Source organism: Neovison vison, chromosome 6, assembly GCF_020171115.1.
Source record: "Neovison vison isolate M4711 chromosome 6, ASM_NN_V1, whole genome shotgun sequence".
NCBI classification, from domain to species: domain Eukaryota; kingdom Metazoa; phylum Chordata; class Mammalia; order Carnivora; family Mustelidae; genus Neogale; species Neogale vison.
Window position 1 is genome coordinate 216,854,651 of NC_058096.1, and position 15,515 is coordinate 216,870,165.

Consider the following 15,515-nt stretch of genomic DNA (forward strand, 5'->3'; position numbering starts at 1 on the left):
GGGCAGCTGGGGGCTACAGTACCGTGTGCTCAGAATTGGGGGTGCGGGAGTGAGAGAGAGGCCCCGCCTCGCCCGGCTGCAGAACAGGGCGAAGGGCATAAAGGAGGGGGAAGGGGGGGTGGTCTTTCCTTCCAAACAGTCCCCCATGGCTTGGAGAAAAATGGCCTTGCATCTGTCTGTCATATTGCTCCAGGAATAGCTAAGGAGTGAGGGGGAGGCGTGGCCAGATGGGGGCAAAGGAGAAATAACTTTGGTTGGTGCCAGGGTGGGAAAGGGCTGCCCCGAAAGGGGATGTGGGTGTACACTGTTATTGCTTCCTCCTAGGGCAAAGGGTCATGAAGGGGGTCAGGAGGATGCAGGGCGCAAGGGGGGGTGCCCAGGATGGGGGCTCTGGCCCTGGCCCCACCCCACCCGAGGTGCAGGTGCGAGCCACTGCAAACCCCTCTCCTAGGGCCACGGGAATCATTAAGGCAGAAACAAGAGGAGAAGCAGCTGGAAGGAGGGGTGTGGTTCAGAGCCCTCTCCCCCCAAATGGAGAAAATTCAAACAGAACCCAAAATGGAAGGGCAAGGGGATGGCAAGCGGAGGGGGAATAAGGCCCTCCTCGAACCTCAGACCCCGGGTTAGTGGTATGAATGTCTCTCCGACACCTCCTCTCCGCTACATCTGATAGCACACAGCTCCTCTGTCCCCGTCCCTGTCCCCGAAGTTAGTATTGCCAGGTTTGTGCAAAATGAGGCGGAAGACTTCTGGGGAGGGGGGGTGGGCAGTGAGCCAGACAGGGGCTGGAGCTGGGGTCACCCCGGAGACAGCCCCCCCAGAGCCCCCGCCCAGAATGGCTATTCCCGGTTGGGTTTCAGAGACCCTCCAAAATTCAGAGGAAAAGCCCCGAGGGAGGGAGGGAGGTGCGATGCCTGATGCCTGCTTGGGCCCAGGTGGGGAGCCTTAGGAGGCAGGAAGACTGAGCCTGGGACCTGGGGGGAGGCACAGGAGGGGAGGCGGGCAGGGGGGACACGAGGGGTTTAGTCCGGAACAGGAGCGTCTACAGTGGCTGTGTTTTATCCTGGTTTTTTTTTTTTTTTCTTTTTCTAAAAATGTAACAATTAAAATTCCAAAAATAAAATCCCTTCCGGGACCTCCGCCCCTTGTTCCCCAGCCCCCACCTCCAAAAAGAGGCCCCGTGGGTGGGGGTGGGGGGAAAGAGGAAAAAAAGAAAAGAGAAAAAACCCCACTTTTCTGTTTTCTTTTTTCTCAGGAGGCCCAAGAGTCTTTGAGGCAGTGGAGGAGGTGGTCGGGCGGTGGTGGTGGTGGAGGGAGGCGGGGAGAGCAATAGGACGGAGGGGCTGGGGCTCAGGTAGGACCTCCAGCTGACCCCCACCCACCAGGAGCTGGGAGTGGGGTGGGCTCCTCGCCAGATGTTCCCGTGCAGGCACTGCATGCCCTCTTGGCAGCCTGGTGCTCTTTTTGGGCCCCCACCTCGGCCGCCACGGAGGGGAGGCCCTGGAGGCCCGGGGCTTCCTCTGGAGAGGGCGGGGTCCTCAAGGAAGGCAGAGGGGGGCTCTCAGTGGACAGGGCCAGGGGGCTGCTGCGGCCCCCAGCCTCCACGGATGCGTCTGGGAACATGGCCCCGTCCTCGCCCGTAGCCACACTATGTGCTGTGTCGCCTTGCTGTGTGACGCCAGGTTCCTCTACCTTCACCTCTGTGGGCAGGACGTGGCCATCCACCTCCCACGGTTCCTCAGCCAGGGATGGATCCTGAGCCATGGTCAAGTCCCGCACTTCAAATGCACCTGGGGCGGTAGACACCTCCTCTTCCTCTTCCTCCTCCAGAGTCAGCTCAAACTGGAACTTGTCCGGTGGGGGTGGGTGGCCTGGCCCTCTGGGCTCCTCGTCAGGTGGCGGGGAAGGGCTCTGCCGAATGGCGCTGTAGTACCAGTCCCGATTGTCCTCCAACGTGTCCAGGATCTCCTGGGCATCTGGGTGGACCAGGTCTGCCCACGTCTCCCACAGCGGGTGTACAATATAGTCAATGAAACCCACCTGGGAGAGAAGGGAGAAAGGCACAAACTGGGCGCCCGCTGGTGCAGACTGTCCTGCCACGCTGTGGGATCTAGCAAAATTCAAAAGAGGCTGATGGCCGTTAATTTTGCAACCTTGCTTCTCAGGATCCACCCTGGAAAAACTCTTGCATGGGTAAGAAAAAAAAAATCTCTACATAGGACATTTTTGCAAATACTGAAACATATATCCATAGATTTGTCCATATCCATATATCTGTCAATCGGCAATTAGTTTTAAAAAATTGTGGTTAGGGCGCCTGGGTGGCTCAGTGGGTTAAAGCCTCTGCCTTCGGCTCAGGTTGTGATCCCAGGGTTCTGGGATCGAGCCCCACATTGGGCTCTCTGCTCAGCAGGGAGCCTGCTTCCTCCTCTCTCTGCCTGCTTCTCATCTCTGTCTGTCAAATATATAAATAAAATCTTAAAAAAAAAAAATTGTGTTTGGGGCACCTGGGTGGCTCAGTGGGTTAAGCCTCTGCCTTTGGCCCAGGCTGTGATCTCAGGGTCCTGAGATCAAGCATGAGTAGGGCTCTCTGCTCAGCGGGGCACCTGCTTCCCCTTCCCCCTCTGCCCGCCTCTCTGCCTGCCTGTGATCTCTCTCTGTCAAATAAATAAATAAAATCTTTTAAAAAAAAATTGTGGTAAACCTCAGATATTAATAACATTTTTAAAAAGTATTTTATTTATTTGCCAGAGATAAAGAGAGAGAGTACACACAAGCAGGCAGAGAGGCAGGCAGAGGCAGGGAGAGAAGCAGGCTCCCTGCCGAGCAAGGAGCCCGATGCGGGACTCGATCATAGGACCTTGGGATCATGACCTGAGCCAAAGGCAGCGGCTTAACCAACTGAGCCGCCCAGGTGTCCCTAATAACATTTTTCTTTTGCAACAAAGAAAAACTAGAAATAACCCCACAGCAGAAGACTGGCTAACCCACTCTGATAGTATCTTCCCTCCTCCTTATTTTTTTTAAGCTTTTGAAAAAATGTTTTACTTATTTATTTGTCAGGGAGAGTGCGAGCACAAGCAGAGGGAACAGCAGGTAGAGGAAGAAGCAGGCTCCTGCTGAACAAGGAGCCCGAAATGGGATTTGATCTCAGGACCCTGGGATCATAACCTGAGCCAAAGAAAGACACCTAACTGACTGAGCGACCTAGCTGTCCCTCTTCCCTCCTTCTTAATAACAGAATCTTGGGGACGCCTGGGTGGCTCAGTTGGTTGGATGACTGCCTTCGGCTCAGGGCGTGATCCTGGAGTCCCGGGATCGAGTCCCGCATCGGGCTCCCAGCTCCATGGGGAGTCTGCTTCGCTCTCTGACCTTCTCCTCGCTCGTGCTCTCTCTCACTGTCTCTCTCTCTCTCAAATAAATAAATAAAATCTTTAAAAAAAAAAAATAACAGAATCTTGGTTTTTCCTGGTGGAGGCAATGCTTCCCTCACACAGCTGAAAACTACATTTCCCAGCCTCCTTTGCAAAAGAGAGATGGTGGCAATGTGACCACAGGTGGATGGAAGATTGGAGCTGGGGTGGGAACAGGGGGTGCTGCCTCAACTGGCAGAAACCTTTCTTCCCTGCTATGTAGCCAAAATCCCTAAAGCTTCAACAGCATCTGTGATCATAAGAGGCATTTCTTGGGACAGAGGCCTGAGGCTTTGGATGATAGAAGGGAATTCTCTTAGATGCCTGACCATTTCAAAGGGAGTGATATTATTTCTCTAGGCTTTTTTACATAAGAGGAAATAAATCTGAAGGTCTACCTTGTTTGAGTCACTGTTAATTTGTAACCCGTCAACACCTAAATGATCAGCCATGGAGAAAAACCAAGTCTCTCCAGAAACCATTAGCTCTCTATACCTTTGAGAATACTATACAACAGTCAAAAAGGACAGGCTGGGGCGCCTGGGTGGCTCAGTGGGTTAAAGCCTCTGCCTTCGGCTCAGGTCATGATCCCAGGGTCCTGGGATCGAGCCCCACATTGGGCTCTCTGCTCAGCAGGGAGCCTGCTTTCTCATTCTCTCTGTCTGCCTCTCTGCCTACTTGTGATCTCTGTCTGTCAAATAAATAAATAAAATCTTAAAAAAAAAAAAAGGACAGGCTAACTCTATGTGGAAACACTTGGACAGATCTCCAAGCACTGTTTGGGAGAAAAGGCAAGCTGTATAAAAACAGATATATATTCATAAAATTCTTATTTTTTTTAAAAAAGCAAAACCCATGAACTATTAAGTTGTCTGTAACCATAACTACATAATAGAATGTATGAAACTGGCTTTGCCAGGCGTTGGAGGATGGGGTGATCAACACGCTCGGGGGACATTTGGAAGTGTCCAGAAATAGGTTGTTATCACTGGAAGGGGAGAGTGGAGGCCAGAGATGCTGCTCTACATCTTCCAAAGCCCAGGGCGGCCACTGTGACAGAGAATGATCTGGCCCCAAATGTCAACAGTGCCAACGCTGGGTAACTCTGGTCTGGAAAGGCAGGCACAGTGAAGCAGGGAAAAAATAGGTCTCACCGGGGAGGAGAATGAAAGTGGGGAGGGTGAGACTCTTTCTTGTTCACACTTTACAAACAAGATTGTGTTTCTGTACCTCTTGTTAAGTTAAATAAGCACACGATGACGAGTCACTGCATTTCATTTCAAAATCCACCCCAAATCAAGGGAAAGCATCTGCCTTCGGTCCAGGTCATAATCCCAGGGTCCTGGGATCAAGCCTCTGCATCTGGCTCCCTGCCCATGGGGAGGCTGCTTCTCCTTCCCCCTTTGCCCTTCCCCCCACCCTACCACTCCTGCTTTTTCAAACAAATAAGTAAATAATCTTAAAAAAAAAAAAAAAAATCCACCAGGGGCGCCTGGGTGGCTCAGTGAGTTAAGCCTCTGCCTTCAGCTCAGGTCATGATCCCAGGGCCTGGGATCGAGTCCTGCATCAGGCTCTCTGCTCAGCAGGGAGCCTGCTTCTCCCACAACCGTCTGCCTCTCTGCCTACTTGTGATCTGTCAAAAAAAATAAAATCTTAAAAAAAAATCCACCAAAAATCAAGGACAAGATAGTGGTTACAGGGAAAGTGAGAGGCTGTATGGACATAAGGTCTGTAACTAAGAGCTGGGTAAGTATTATTATTAGCTATTTGGTGGCTACAAATGAGTTAGAACTTGTTTGACTCCGGTCTACACACGTTGAGTCCAGAGGCTCAGTTTGGTTGTTCTGGAGGAGAGAAAATGTTGCAAATTTCCCATCAAGATAGAAAAGAGGAAAAAAAAACCTAAAAAACCAAAAACAGAAAAACTTGACTTTGTGGAGGGGCAGGTCAGGAGCGCCTGGACTTCTCTGGGCTCCAGGCCAGCGTGGGATGGGGAGGGCCGCCCTGCTACCTTCCACCGGGGCCGCAACACTGTACCTGAGACTTCTCCACCGAGGCTGTGTGCTTGTCACACATAGGGCTGATCTCCATGCCCCGCTCCCGCTCCCGGTCGCCCTGCTGGAAGAACTCAGCCATGATGCGGTCCGTCCACTGTCGGTACAGCTCCAGTGGTTTGGTGGGGTTGCTGAGGTCCGCACAGTGCACCATGTTGCGAAGGACCTGCACGAGGTAGGGGACCTTCAGAGGCCGTGCCCCTGTCCCAGGGTGGGACGCCTCATGCTTCCTTACCTCCCCCTTTATGGGGAGAATGAGGAGAAGGGGTAGTGGGGATATGGAGAGGGAAGGGAAATGGGGAGGAGAGGGGAGAGGAAGAGAGAGGGAGAGAAAAGAAAGAGATGGGTGGGGGGAGAGGAGAGAAGGCGGTGTTGGGGGAGGCAGAGGGGACAGGAAAGGGTTGATGGAACAGAAGAAGAAATGAGGGATGGCAGGAGACAGAGGCTGGGATAGAGATGAGAGGGAGAGAGAAAAAAAAAGAGACAGGAAGATGGGCAGCATGGGAGCTGGAGGCTGAGTGAGGGAGGGGAACCATCCAGACCCAAAGGGGAGAGAAGTCTAGTCTAGAGAAGTCTAGAGAAGCTCTAGTCTCCTTCTATGGCGGGCGAGGGGGCACCTGGATGCGGTCGGAGTAGTTGTCCAGCAGGAGGACACCCGAGCTGGTCACTTTCTTGGTCTCCACCATGGTCTTCAGGTCAGCCAGGAGGGTCATGTGTTTGGACATGTCCGTGGCCAGCACCTGCGGGTGAGGGGGGCATCACAGGGGCCGCTGAAGCCCTGCCCGGGGCTGCCTGGACCTCACCTGCGCTTGGCACAACCTGTTCCCAGCCCCCACAGGGACGCCGCTCCCGCTCCCGGGGCTTCCCGTCCTGGACTCAGACCCTGCAGCTCTCCCCAAGCCTCAGAGGCGATCTTTCCTGTCCGGTCCCCGCCCCGGCCCCGCCCACCATGTCGATGACCATCTTGCGCAGGCTCTGCCGCTGGCGCTTGCTGAGATTCTGGAAGATGTCGCAGTTATCTTCCTGCAGCAGCTTGAAGCCCACGGCCAGGTGGTGGTTCTCCAGCACCGACTCGTCGTTGTACATGAGCGCCAGCTCCGAATCTGCGGCCCAGGCCCAGGCAGGGGGTCAGAGGAGCGCAGAAGCCAACCCGGGCCCTCCCCTACCCAGCAGGTCCCGCCTCTGACAGGGCAGGCCCCGCCTCTGACCCGGCAGGCCCCGCCCCCGTGGGGGGGCCACTCACTGGTGTTGATGAGGAACTGGTTGGAGACCCCAGGGTGGTCCACGTCATGAATGGCAGCTGCAAAGAGGGCGGCAAGAATCTCCAGGTCCGTGAACACAGCCTAGGGGCAGAGAGTCAGGGTCGGAGAGAGATGGGTGAGAAAGATGGGGGGGTCGGAGAGATAAGAGAGAGATGGGAGTGTCACAAAAGAAGGGGGTCAGGAGAGAGAGATAAGGATCAGAAAGAGGAACAGGATCGGAGAGGAACGGAGGTCAGAGACCCAGGGGCAGAGAGACCAACGGGAGTTGGCAGGTGGGCAATGAGAGAGATGGGGGTTTGGGGGTGCGCGGGGGGGGGCTCACATCGAGCGCGGGCGTGGCCAGCAGCACGTGTGTGGACTGCAGCACATCAGCCGCGTGCAGGCTGTTGTGGTAGGCCACATCGGGGTGGTAGTGGTCCTCCAGGGTCAGCATGTAAGTCACCATGGTGTCCACTGGGATGCGAAACTTCTTTAGCAAGTCCCGCTCCTGGGGTAGGAACGGGGGTGGGGGGGGGCAGTGAGTCCCGCGGGCTCTCCGCTCTCCACGCTGCGCCCCTCCCTCGCACCCTGACCCACTCGGCCCGCCCTACCTGAAATATCGTGTACATGATGCAGCTGAGGGAGCGGCCGCCCGCATATTCCGACACGCAAAAGATGTTCAGGCCCCACTTGTTCAGGTTCTCCAGTTCCTGACCGAGTTGGGATGCCAGAGGTCAGGAGTCCTCAAGACCCAGGGCAAAGCCCCTACCCACTTAGGTCAGAAGTTCTTCGTGGTTGACCTTCACCCCTCTCTGCTCTTCCCTAGCAATCCAGAGCTCTGGTCTGAAGGCAGCACCCTTATTGTTCACCCAGGGGGCAGTGGTGGGGGGCGGGGCGCGTGCTCAGCGGCTGGGAACTTACCCGAGGGGCCCTAAGATACAACACAACCACAGCCACTGTGCCCTGATTATTATCTGCCGAGCATGACTCGGAGTGCTTGATCTCGTTTGGTTGCTTTGAGAACCAAAGCCCAGAGGAGTGATGAGATTTCCCCAAGACCTTGTATCTCATGAGGGGCCAAGCTGAAATGTGATCTCAGCTAGGCTGACCCCAGAGTGCAGTTTCACTTCTGAGCTAAACTGCTCATCAGCGCCAGGGGGAAGGGAACGGGCAAGTTTTCCATGTCTCCCCAGAACCCCCAAACAGTGCCAGCACACAGTAGGTGCTCAATAAATATTGTACAAACCCATGTGGGAGCCAGGAGGGCTCCCACATGGAAGAGCCAGGGGCTGAACCCAGGTCTGGCCAGTAGTGGGTGCTATGGGGGTTCTGGCCAGACCCCCTTCACTGATGGGTGCACCCATCCCCCACCTGCTAGGACTGTGGCCTACCAAGACTCACACCGCTCTGTTCTCCAGGAAACTGCTCTTCTTGCCCCTACGGGAGCTACACAGAGGAGGTGACGCTGTCCACTCTGGGGGCGGCCCACAGACAATGACTGACACAGGGATACTCTTGCCTCAACGTGGGCTCAACTCGGTGGTGATGTTCACACTCCGGAGCTCTTTTGAGGGGTCGGGCTGAGAGGCCATGCTCGAGCTCACGCCACCTCCCGACTCAGCTCCGTCCTATCCTGCTTCCTTTATTCCCTCTCTCCTGAGAGTCTCATAACCCCAGTATACCTGAATCCTCATTTCAGACTGGCCCAATGCCCAGTCCTTGGCTGGGCCCCAGCAGACACCTGTCCCTTTCTGGTCCAGCCCCTGCGAAATCGCCACTCACTTGGGCCAGGAGCTCCTCTTGGTCGGTCTTTACCCCAAAGCGGGGGATGCTGGAGTCATTCAGGCTGCTGCTGTGTCTCAACTTCTTCACCCCTGTGATCTGAGACATAGGCTGGAACTGTGGCCCTGGGGGCGGGGGCTGCTGGGAGGGTCTCTGCCGTGGGGCTGGCTGTTTTTCTCGATCCTTCATTGTGGGCGATGAGATCTCCACTTCATTCTGCTTGTCTGCGGAAGACGGAGGCCAGACAAGCATGAGCAACCCACAGAGATGCCCTCATCTGGCCCTCAGTTCCCCTCCCCTGCTCCCCACTGCACCCTGGGAAGGCTCACTCTGGAGGGCAGACCCCTTCAGGGTGTCATGCTGTTGGTTACTTATAGACTGGAAACCAGAAGGAAAGTAGGAATTCTTCTGGGACGTAGTGGGCTGGAGTGGGGACCCTGAGGCTGGCCTGGAGCTATGGGGTGGCTCCAGTCTGATTGCCAGGTTTGGCAGGGGGGTGGCATGGGAAGTCAGGAAGGGGGGTGGGGGTGCTAGAGAGAGTCGCTGCCTGCCCTGTATAGGCAGGGAAACTTCTTGGACTGGGGGGACACCTCCGTGGTGACTAAGAGTGCTGGTGGGAGTGGAGAGCAGGGTGAGGCGGGAGGGAAGGGTAGCCTCTGGCTCCATGAACCCTCCCACCAGCCCACCCCTTTGACACCAGCCACCTGGGGGCCAGCCCCAGGAGCCCTCTTCCTGAGCTTTCAAGGGCTTCCAGAGTCAAGCCGGGGCCACCCATTGTGACCTGGGGCCCTGCCACTCCATAACGGGGCCTAATAGGGCTTATTTGCATGCCGTGTTCCCATTGGCTGGATGTCAGAACTCGGCACGGCCACACCCCCATTGGCGGGAGCCTTTGAAACTCCGAACACTTCTCTTGAGCTCGGTGCAGGACGGTTCTCCAGAATTTGGAAACCTTTGGCGATAAATTGAGAGGGTGAAATTATCCTGAGATTGTGGGGGACGGCCTCAGCTTGGGCTCTTGGGTTCAGCGATTCGGACGACTTGGAGGTCCCCCTGGGCTTGAGGGTTCTAATGAATTTGAGGTATTCTGTATCACCGTATCCGGTATGGAAAGTTCGCAGGAGTCTACTGAATTTGAGGGTCATACTAAGTTGGGCGATTCTCCTGAATTTGGGAGACTTTTCAGCTTGGAGTGTTTTTGGAAAGTTTGGGGGTTCTCTTCTGGACTCTTAAGGACACCAGCTCCCTTAAGTTTGGGAACCCTACTGAAGGTGAGCATCTCTCTTAGGTTTGTGGGATCTCCTGAATTCGTGGGGGGGGGGGAATCCGAATTGGGATATGCTACTGAATTCGGGGAGGCCTTTCAGCCTGGTGGCATTTGAAGTTTAAGAATTCTATTTGAGGGGCACCTGGGTGGCTCAGTGGGGTAAGCTGCTGCCTTCGGCTTAGGTCACGATCTCAGGGTCCTGGGATCTAGCCCCACAACCGCATCTAGCTCTCTGCTCAGCAGGGAGCCTGCTTCCCTCTCTTTCTCTTTGCCTGCCTCTCTGCCTACTTGTGTTCTATCTCTGTCAAATAAATAAAATCTAAAAAAAAAAAAATTCTATTTGAGTTTGTGGGATTCTTGGGGTCTTGAGTTTGAGAGTTCCATTGCGGTTCCACTGAGTTTGGAGGGTCTTTTCTGCTTGGAGAAATTTTTTAATGTGGAGGTTCTAGAAAGTCGACATCCCTCCGCGTTTGGGGGCATCGAGAGTATGGGAACTCTTGAGAGTGATAACCCTGATCTTTGGGAAGTCAGGAGCCAGGGTCCCTGGGGCAAATGTCACCAATTAGACCTGTGGTCTGGGGCAGCCCCCTCCAGTCCAGGCGTGCAGAGTCCCCACAAAGTGCTACCCTTCACTCACCCAGGAATGTGGTGGAGATGTACTCAGAGACCTGGTTTCCTGACCTGCTCATCTCTGACAGGTGTGTGAGTTCACGGTTTAACATCCTCTTGAACTAAGGTGAAGGAGGCAAGAAGGAAGGAATGATGGGGAGACAGGGCATCAGAGGGTGGGGGAGGTCAGCCCCTCCCAAGAAACTTCTGAAGATCCCATGAGCCCCTCCTACTACTTTGCTCAGCCAAGAGAGCCCTCAGCAAGCTGCTGGAGGGGAGGGGGTCAGCCCTTCCTCTCCTCCGGGTCTGGATGGGGACTCAGGTCGGGAAGTCGGGACTCAGCATGCCCCTCCCTTCCTGAGGAAGGGGGGCACCCCTCCCCAGACTTCCTACTCCTCCAGCCCAAAAGGAGGAGCCAGAGGGGCACCTGTGGAAGGGAGGGGCTCCTGCCTAACAGTGGCCAATGGGGTGTCAGGAGAATCCCGTCGCCATGGTGATGGGAGTCTCCTTAGCAACTCCCCCTCCAACCAGCTGCAGAGCTGGGGGAAAGGGGGGCAGGCCTGAGGACCCTTAACCCCTGCTTTCCCAGAGCCCCCCTGGCCCAAGTCTTCCCAGATATGGACCCCACTCCCAAGGCGTCCTGGCCCCCAGCTCCAAACCCAGTTTGGAAGGAGAGAATACAATCTCTCCTTCACAGGAGAGAATGCAAGTTCTGGGTGAAGAGAAGGTTTGGCAGGGCAGGGGAGAATACTGAGCTGAGGAAACCTTGTTCGGTCACCCAGGGGAGGGGGTTTCCCATCACAGCCCCTCTTCCCTAACCTCAGAGGGGTGGGCACATGCACAGATGAACGGAGTATACCCAGAATCAGGCCTGGCAGTCCCTCCTGGTCCCCCCATGCCACTTCACACAAGCGTCTGCTATGACATTGTGCATGGAGGAGAAAGGGCATTGGTTCCCCGCCCCCAAGCTCCGCCAAAGCACCCCCAAACCAGAAGCAGACTCCATCCAGAGAGGCAGGAGGGACGCTTGGCAGGAAGGGTGAGCTCACGTAGCCCACACCAGGATGGGGCGCTTACTCCTCCCAGTGCTGCCAGAGACCCCAGTTGCACAGAAAGATACATATACACACACAAGATGGACCCACAAAGTCACACAACCACACAGAGAGCCACAGACTACCATCTTACACAGTTCTACACAGCCACAGCCACAAGAATTGAGGGGCATACACAATAAGGCAGTCCCTGATACTTGGGGTCACATGCCCCAGAAAAATCACACAGGTCTGGTCTCCCAAACACATCCCAACACACACCACCACAAACAGCCATATGATCTCAGAGAGGGCCCCATCATGACCCAGGCAAACAAGCATATGGTCAGACAGCCCCACACCACTGCAGACACACACACAGGCGAGTGCGGACAGTCACACCCAGCAAGAGACCCACATCCCCAGCCACCCACTCTCCCCGCCCAGTCCTGGGCCACACACAGAGACAGACAGTCACAAGGTTTCATGTTCAGGCCACACACGTGCACAGTGGCACACACCAGCCCAGACCAGGGGCTGTAGGATCCAAGGTGGGAGGGCCGGGGCCGAGTCTCCTGCCCACCCTCCACTCCGAGGTCCCCTACCTGGTCCCACCAGCCCACCAGCCACGGCTTGGAGCAGGTCTCACAGAAGAAATCCACCAAGGGCATCTTGGAATCTTAGCCCCGCTCGGGGCTGCCGCACAGAGAGGCTGGGCTTGGGGAGTCCTGGGGTTAACAGCCACTGTGGGGGGAGGGGTTCTGGGCAGGTGGGCAGTGCAAGGGGGAGCCGCGGAGGGGCCTGGGCCGGCCCAGCAGGGCTGGGGGCTCCCCTCCCCTCCGCGCTCCCGACAGCAGCCCTGGTTACATGGTCTGCCAGCCCCTGGCCCTGAAGGGCCCCCCCGCGGCAGCGGCTGGAGGCGGCCTGGGACCCCTGCCCATGAGGGGGCAGGGCGAGGGTCCCGGGAGGTGGCTTTGGAGGCTCTGGCTCCGTGTGTGCGCCTGTGTGTGTGCGTGTGCGTTCTCACTGCAGCACTGGCAGGCTGCATGCGACGTCAGGTGGTGCCGGGGGTGGGGGGGGCGTTAAAGGGGCATCGGAGCCCACGGGCCTAAGCCAGGATCCAGGTGGGGCTGCCAGGGAAGGCAGGGAGGCACACACACCCTGGAGAGGACGTGTCCTCTCCATGGACATACCCAGAGACAAAGACACACACCCAGATGCTCTACACATTCACAGACACACAAACACTCTGAGACACACCTTCCACACCAACCCGTATGCAGGCACATACCACACAGTCACAACTCTGATGTCCAACACATTTACAGGTAGACGGCGGGACACACAGAAGGTAGACACCTTCAGACACAGCACTTCCAGGAACACAGAGTCACACCCAGATGTGGAGACACACACTTAGGGACAAACACCCAGGTATACTGGCACACTTAACAAACACTCAGCATAGCCACAGACACACTTTCAAACAGACACAAAAACCCATGTGGCCCTGGGTACCAGACAGACCCTGAGAAATCCACGAGGGAATGCTCACACTCACATCACTGCAGAAACACAACCGAAGACCTACATTTAGAGACAGTCACACTCTCAGATGCTCAGCACACCCTCAGAGACACCATCACCCTCAGACTTGAATGTTCCCAGACATACCTCCACCCACAGGTGTAGGCACCCACCCCCAACACAGACACCTCCACGGGCATACTCATTTCCTGATAGGCTTCTTCCTCCCACGAGGGCAACCACTATGCTGCACAACAGAAACATCATTCATATTGCCTGCTTTCTGAATGGTGTCCTCTGGAGTTCCTCTGGAGTTGTGCAGTCCACAATCTGCACAGCTGTGCATGGGAGCCTTGCACCCTCCCCTGTGGCCCTGCATGCGCTCGCAGAGTCACAAACACATGGAGATACACACTCAGATTCATTCCTAGGCCAACTCACACTTGTAAACATACTCCCCCCTCTGGCACAGGCCCCCACACAACCCAGTATAATCGTCTGTGCACACCCATATATCCTTCGTAGATACACATCTGCATACCGCTCCTGATGTGCCCTCTTAAAACATCCCCTCCCATCCCACCTTGTGGTGAGAATGTGTAGCCTGCAAACTGACAGCCACACAGACTCACGGGCACATACACACTTGTAGACTCTAGCATAAGAACCCCGCTTAAGAGAGACGGTTGTCTACATGCAGGTGTACAGACACCCATACCCATCCACACACACCAGGCTCCCCCACCCCTGGGAGAAGTCAGCACCCACCGGAACAGGCAGACTAGGGGCCCCGCCTAAGGATGGACTCCCACCCCATAGGCCCCACGTACTGATTGACCCCGCCCCATTCCCCACCCAGCAGTCAGCCCCACCCCACAGGCCCAGGGAATGGTCCCACCTCATTGGCCCTATCCAGAAACCAGCCCCGCCCCCAAGGATGCCCCGCCTATAGGTCCCACCCAGCGGGTGGCCCCTATCCCCAGGCCCCGCCCAGGGGCTGCTCCGGCCCTGGGGCTCCAGGTCCGCTCACCTTGTGAGAAGCCATCTCGCTCACGGAGCGGTATGTCTGCATGGTCTCCAGCTGTTCGAGACACCAGTCCAGCTCCTCCAGTGTCTCCCGGGCCAGTTGCTGACATGTCTCTTCTGGAGAGGGGGGCAGTACAAGTGGTGACCCAGAGGCCCCAGCCCGTGATGATGGGGGTCTACCAGGTGAGGGGGTGCTGGGAAAGGACAGTTAAGACAGCCACCCCGACTGAGAGGATCCCCACTCCAGCAGCAAGAGGGCCCCTTTCCCACCCCCTGGGCTTTGTTACCTGATAGCGTGGCCTTGCAGACTGGGGTTGGGCCGCCCAATGGGGACCGTCTGCAAAGAAATGGACCTCCAGCATCAGCCTGTGCATCCGGATTCCTGCTTCCCCTCTCCATGAATAATGCCCATTTTCCTTTTTCTGAGCGCTCACTGTGTCCCATGTACTCAGCCTGCAGCCTCTCACAGAGCCCCAAAAGGACCCATTTTACAAATGAGGAAATGGGCTCAAAGGAGTGACAGAGATGGTCAGAGGTAGGGACAGGTCCTTTGTCTCCAAAGTTCCTACTTCCTTGAGCATCTTTCCCCTAACTCCTGGAGGGACCAGCAGTTCTCAGCCACATCCCTGTTCCCACATAATAACTACCGCTTTTTAGTGCTGAACAATGTTCTCACACTTTCCTGTGTATCATCTTCCAGACTCCTCACAGCCACATCTAATGGAGGCGCTATTAAATTCCCATTTTATGGAGGGGGATCAAAGGTACCACAAGATGCTATTTGCCCAGGAATTTGGCATCGGGGCCTGCAGTGGCCCCAAGCCTAGGGTAACTGGCTACCCTTGGTCTCACCACCAAAGTGTCTGGACCCCTTGGTCTTTAGTTTTAAGTTTCTGTCTTAGGCATTCAAATTGCAACGGTTTACTGGCTCAGGGGGAGCTGTTGCCTGAACAGAGGCTCAGAGAGATCAAGTTCCTGCCTGAGGTCACACAGCAGAGCTGAGAGTTGAACCCGGGTGTGGTTAGTTAGCCTTGCAATCAGGACCGTTGGGGACCAGCCCTGACTTACTTGTTGCTGGGAATGGGTACATTGGTCAGGAGTGAGAAGTTGCTGCGAACACTCCGGAGACTGGCCAGCACCTGGGATAGGGAGCAGCCGTGAAAAGAGGGAGCCACGTGGAGAGGCGGCTGGGGCTAGGCACCATCCCCAACTGTGGGGGAGGGTTGGAACCCCTTCCCTCCTTAGGAGAGGGGTCTTACCTGGGCAAAAGGTGTCACAATGAGGTCCTCAGCGTGCCTGCAATCAAGGACAGGGGCAGGTCAGGAGTCCTTGCATCGGGACACCTATGGGCCTGGGTGGAGAAGGGCTAGGGTGCCAGAGAAGCAACTCGCTAGAGTGGGTTGGGCCTGGGGAGGTTGGTGGGCTGGGAGGGGAAGCTCGCACAGGTCAGGGGAGAAGGCACTTATACCTGCCAAGGGTAGGCACCCTGCAGGGGCTGGTTCTGAAGGAAATGGTGGTCAGAGAGAGGAGCTCACGTGGGTGGGCAGGGAGGGGGTGTGCAG

At 55.9% G+C, this 15,515-nt stretch overlaps 1 protein-coding gene across 3 annotated transcripts in view; it reads right to left on the reverse strand.

The window, feature by feature from the left end:
* Nucleotides 1-1,179: 1,179 nt before the first annotated feature.
* Nucleotides 1,180-15,515, reverse strand: part of PDE4A (phosphodiesterase 4A) — a 38,867-nt gene continuing 24,531 nt past the window's right edge. For 2 of the 3 annotated variants that reach the window (XM_044254222.1, XM_044254224.1), the window contains 13 exons: nt 15,213-15,249; nt 15,022-15,092; nt 14,241-14,290; nt 13,958-14,070; nt 10,395-10,488; nt 8,491-8,714; nt 7,320-7,418; nt 7,052-7,216; nt 6,711-6,810; nt 6,416-6,570; nt 6,085-6,207; nt 5,451-5,633; nt 1,180-2,040 (listed from right to left, as the gene is read on the reverse strand). In XM_044254222.1, coding sequence (XP_044110157.1) covers nt 1,351-2,040; nt 5,451-5,633; nt 6,085-6,207; nt 6,416-6,570; nt 6,711-6,810; nt 7,052-7,216; nt 7,320-7,418; nt 8,491-8,714; nt 10,395-10,488; nt 13,958-14,070; nt 14,241-14,290; nt 15,022-15,092; nt 15,213-15,249 — 2,104 coding nt within the window. In that variant the 3' untranslated portion in view covers nt 1,180-1,350. Of the gene's footprint in view, nt 2,041-5,450; nt 5,634-6,084; nt 6,208-6,415; nt 6,571-6,710; nt 6,811-7,051; nt 7,217-7,319; nt 7,419-8,490; nt 8,715-10,394; nt 10,489-12,005; nt 12,137-13,957; nt 14,071-14,240; nt 14,291-15,021; nt 15,093-15,212; nt 15,250-15,515 lie in introns of those variants that run through there. The other variant, XM_044254223.1, reaches the window with a different exon arrangement.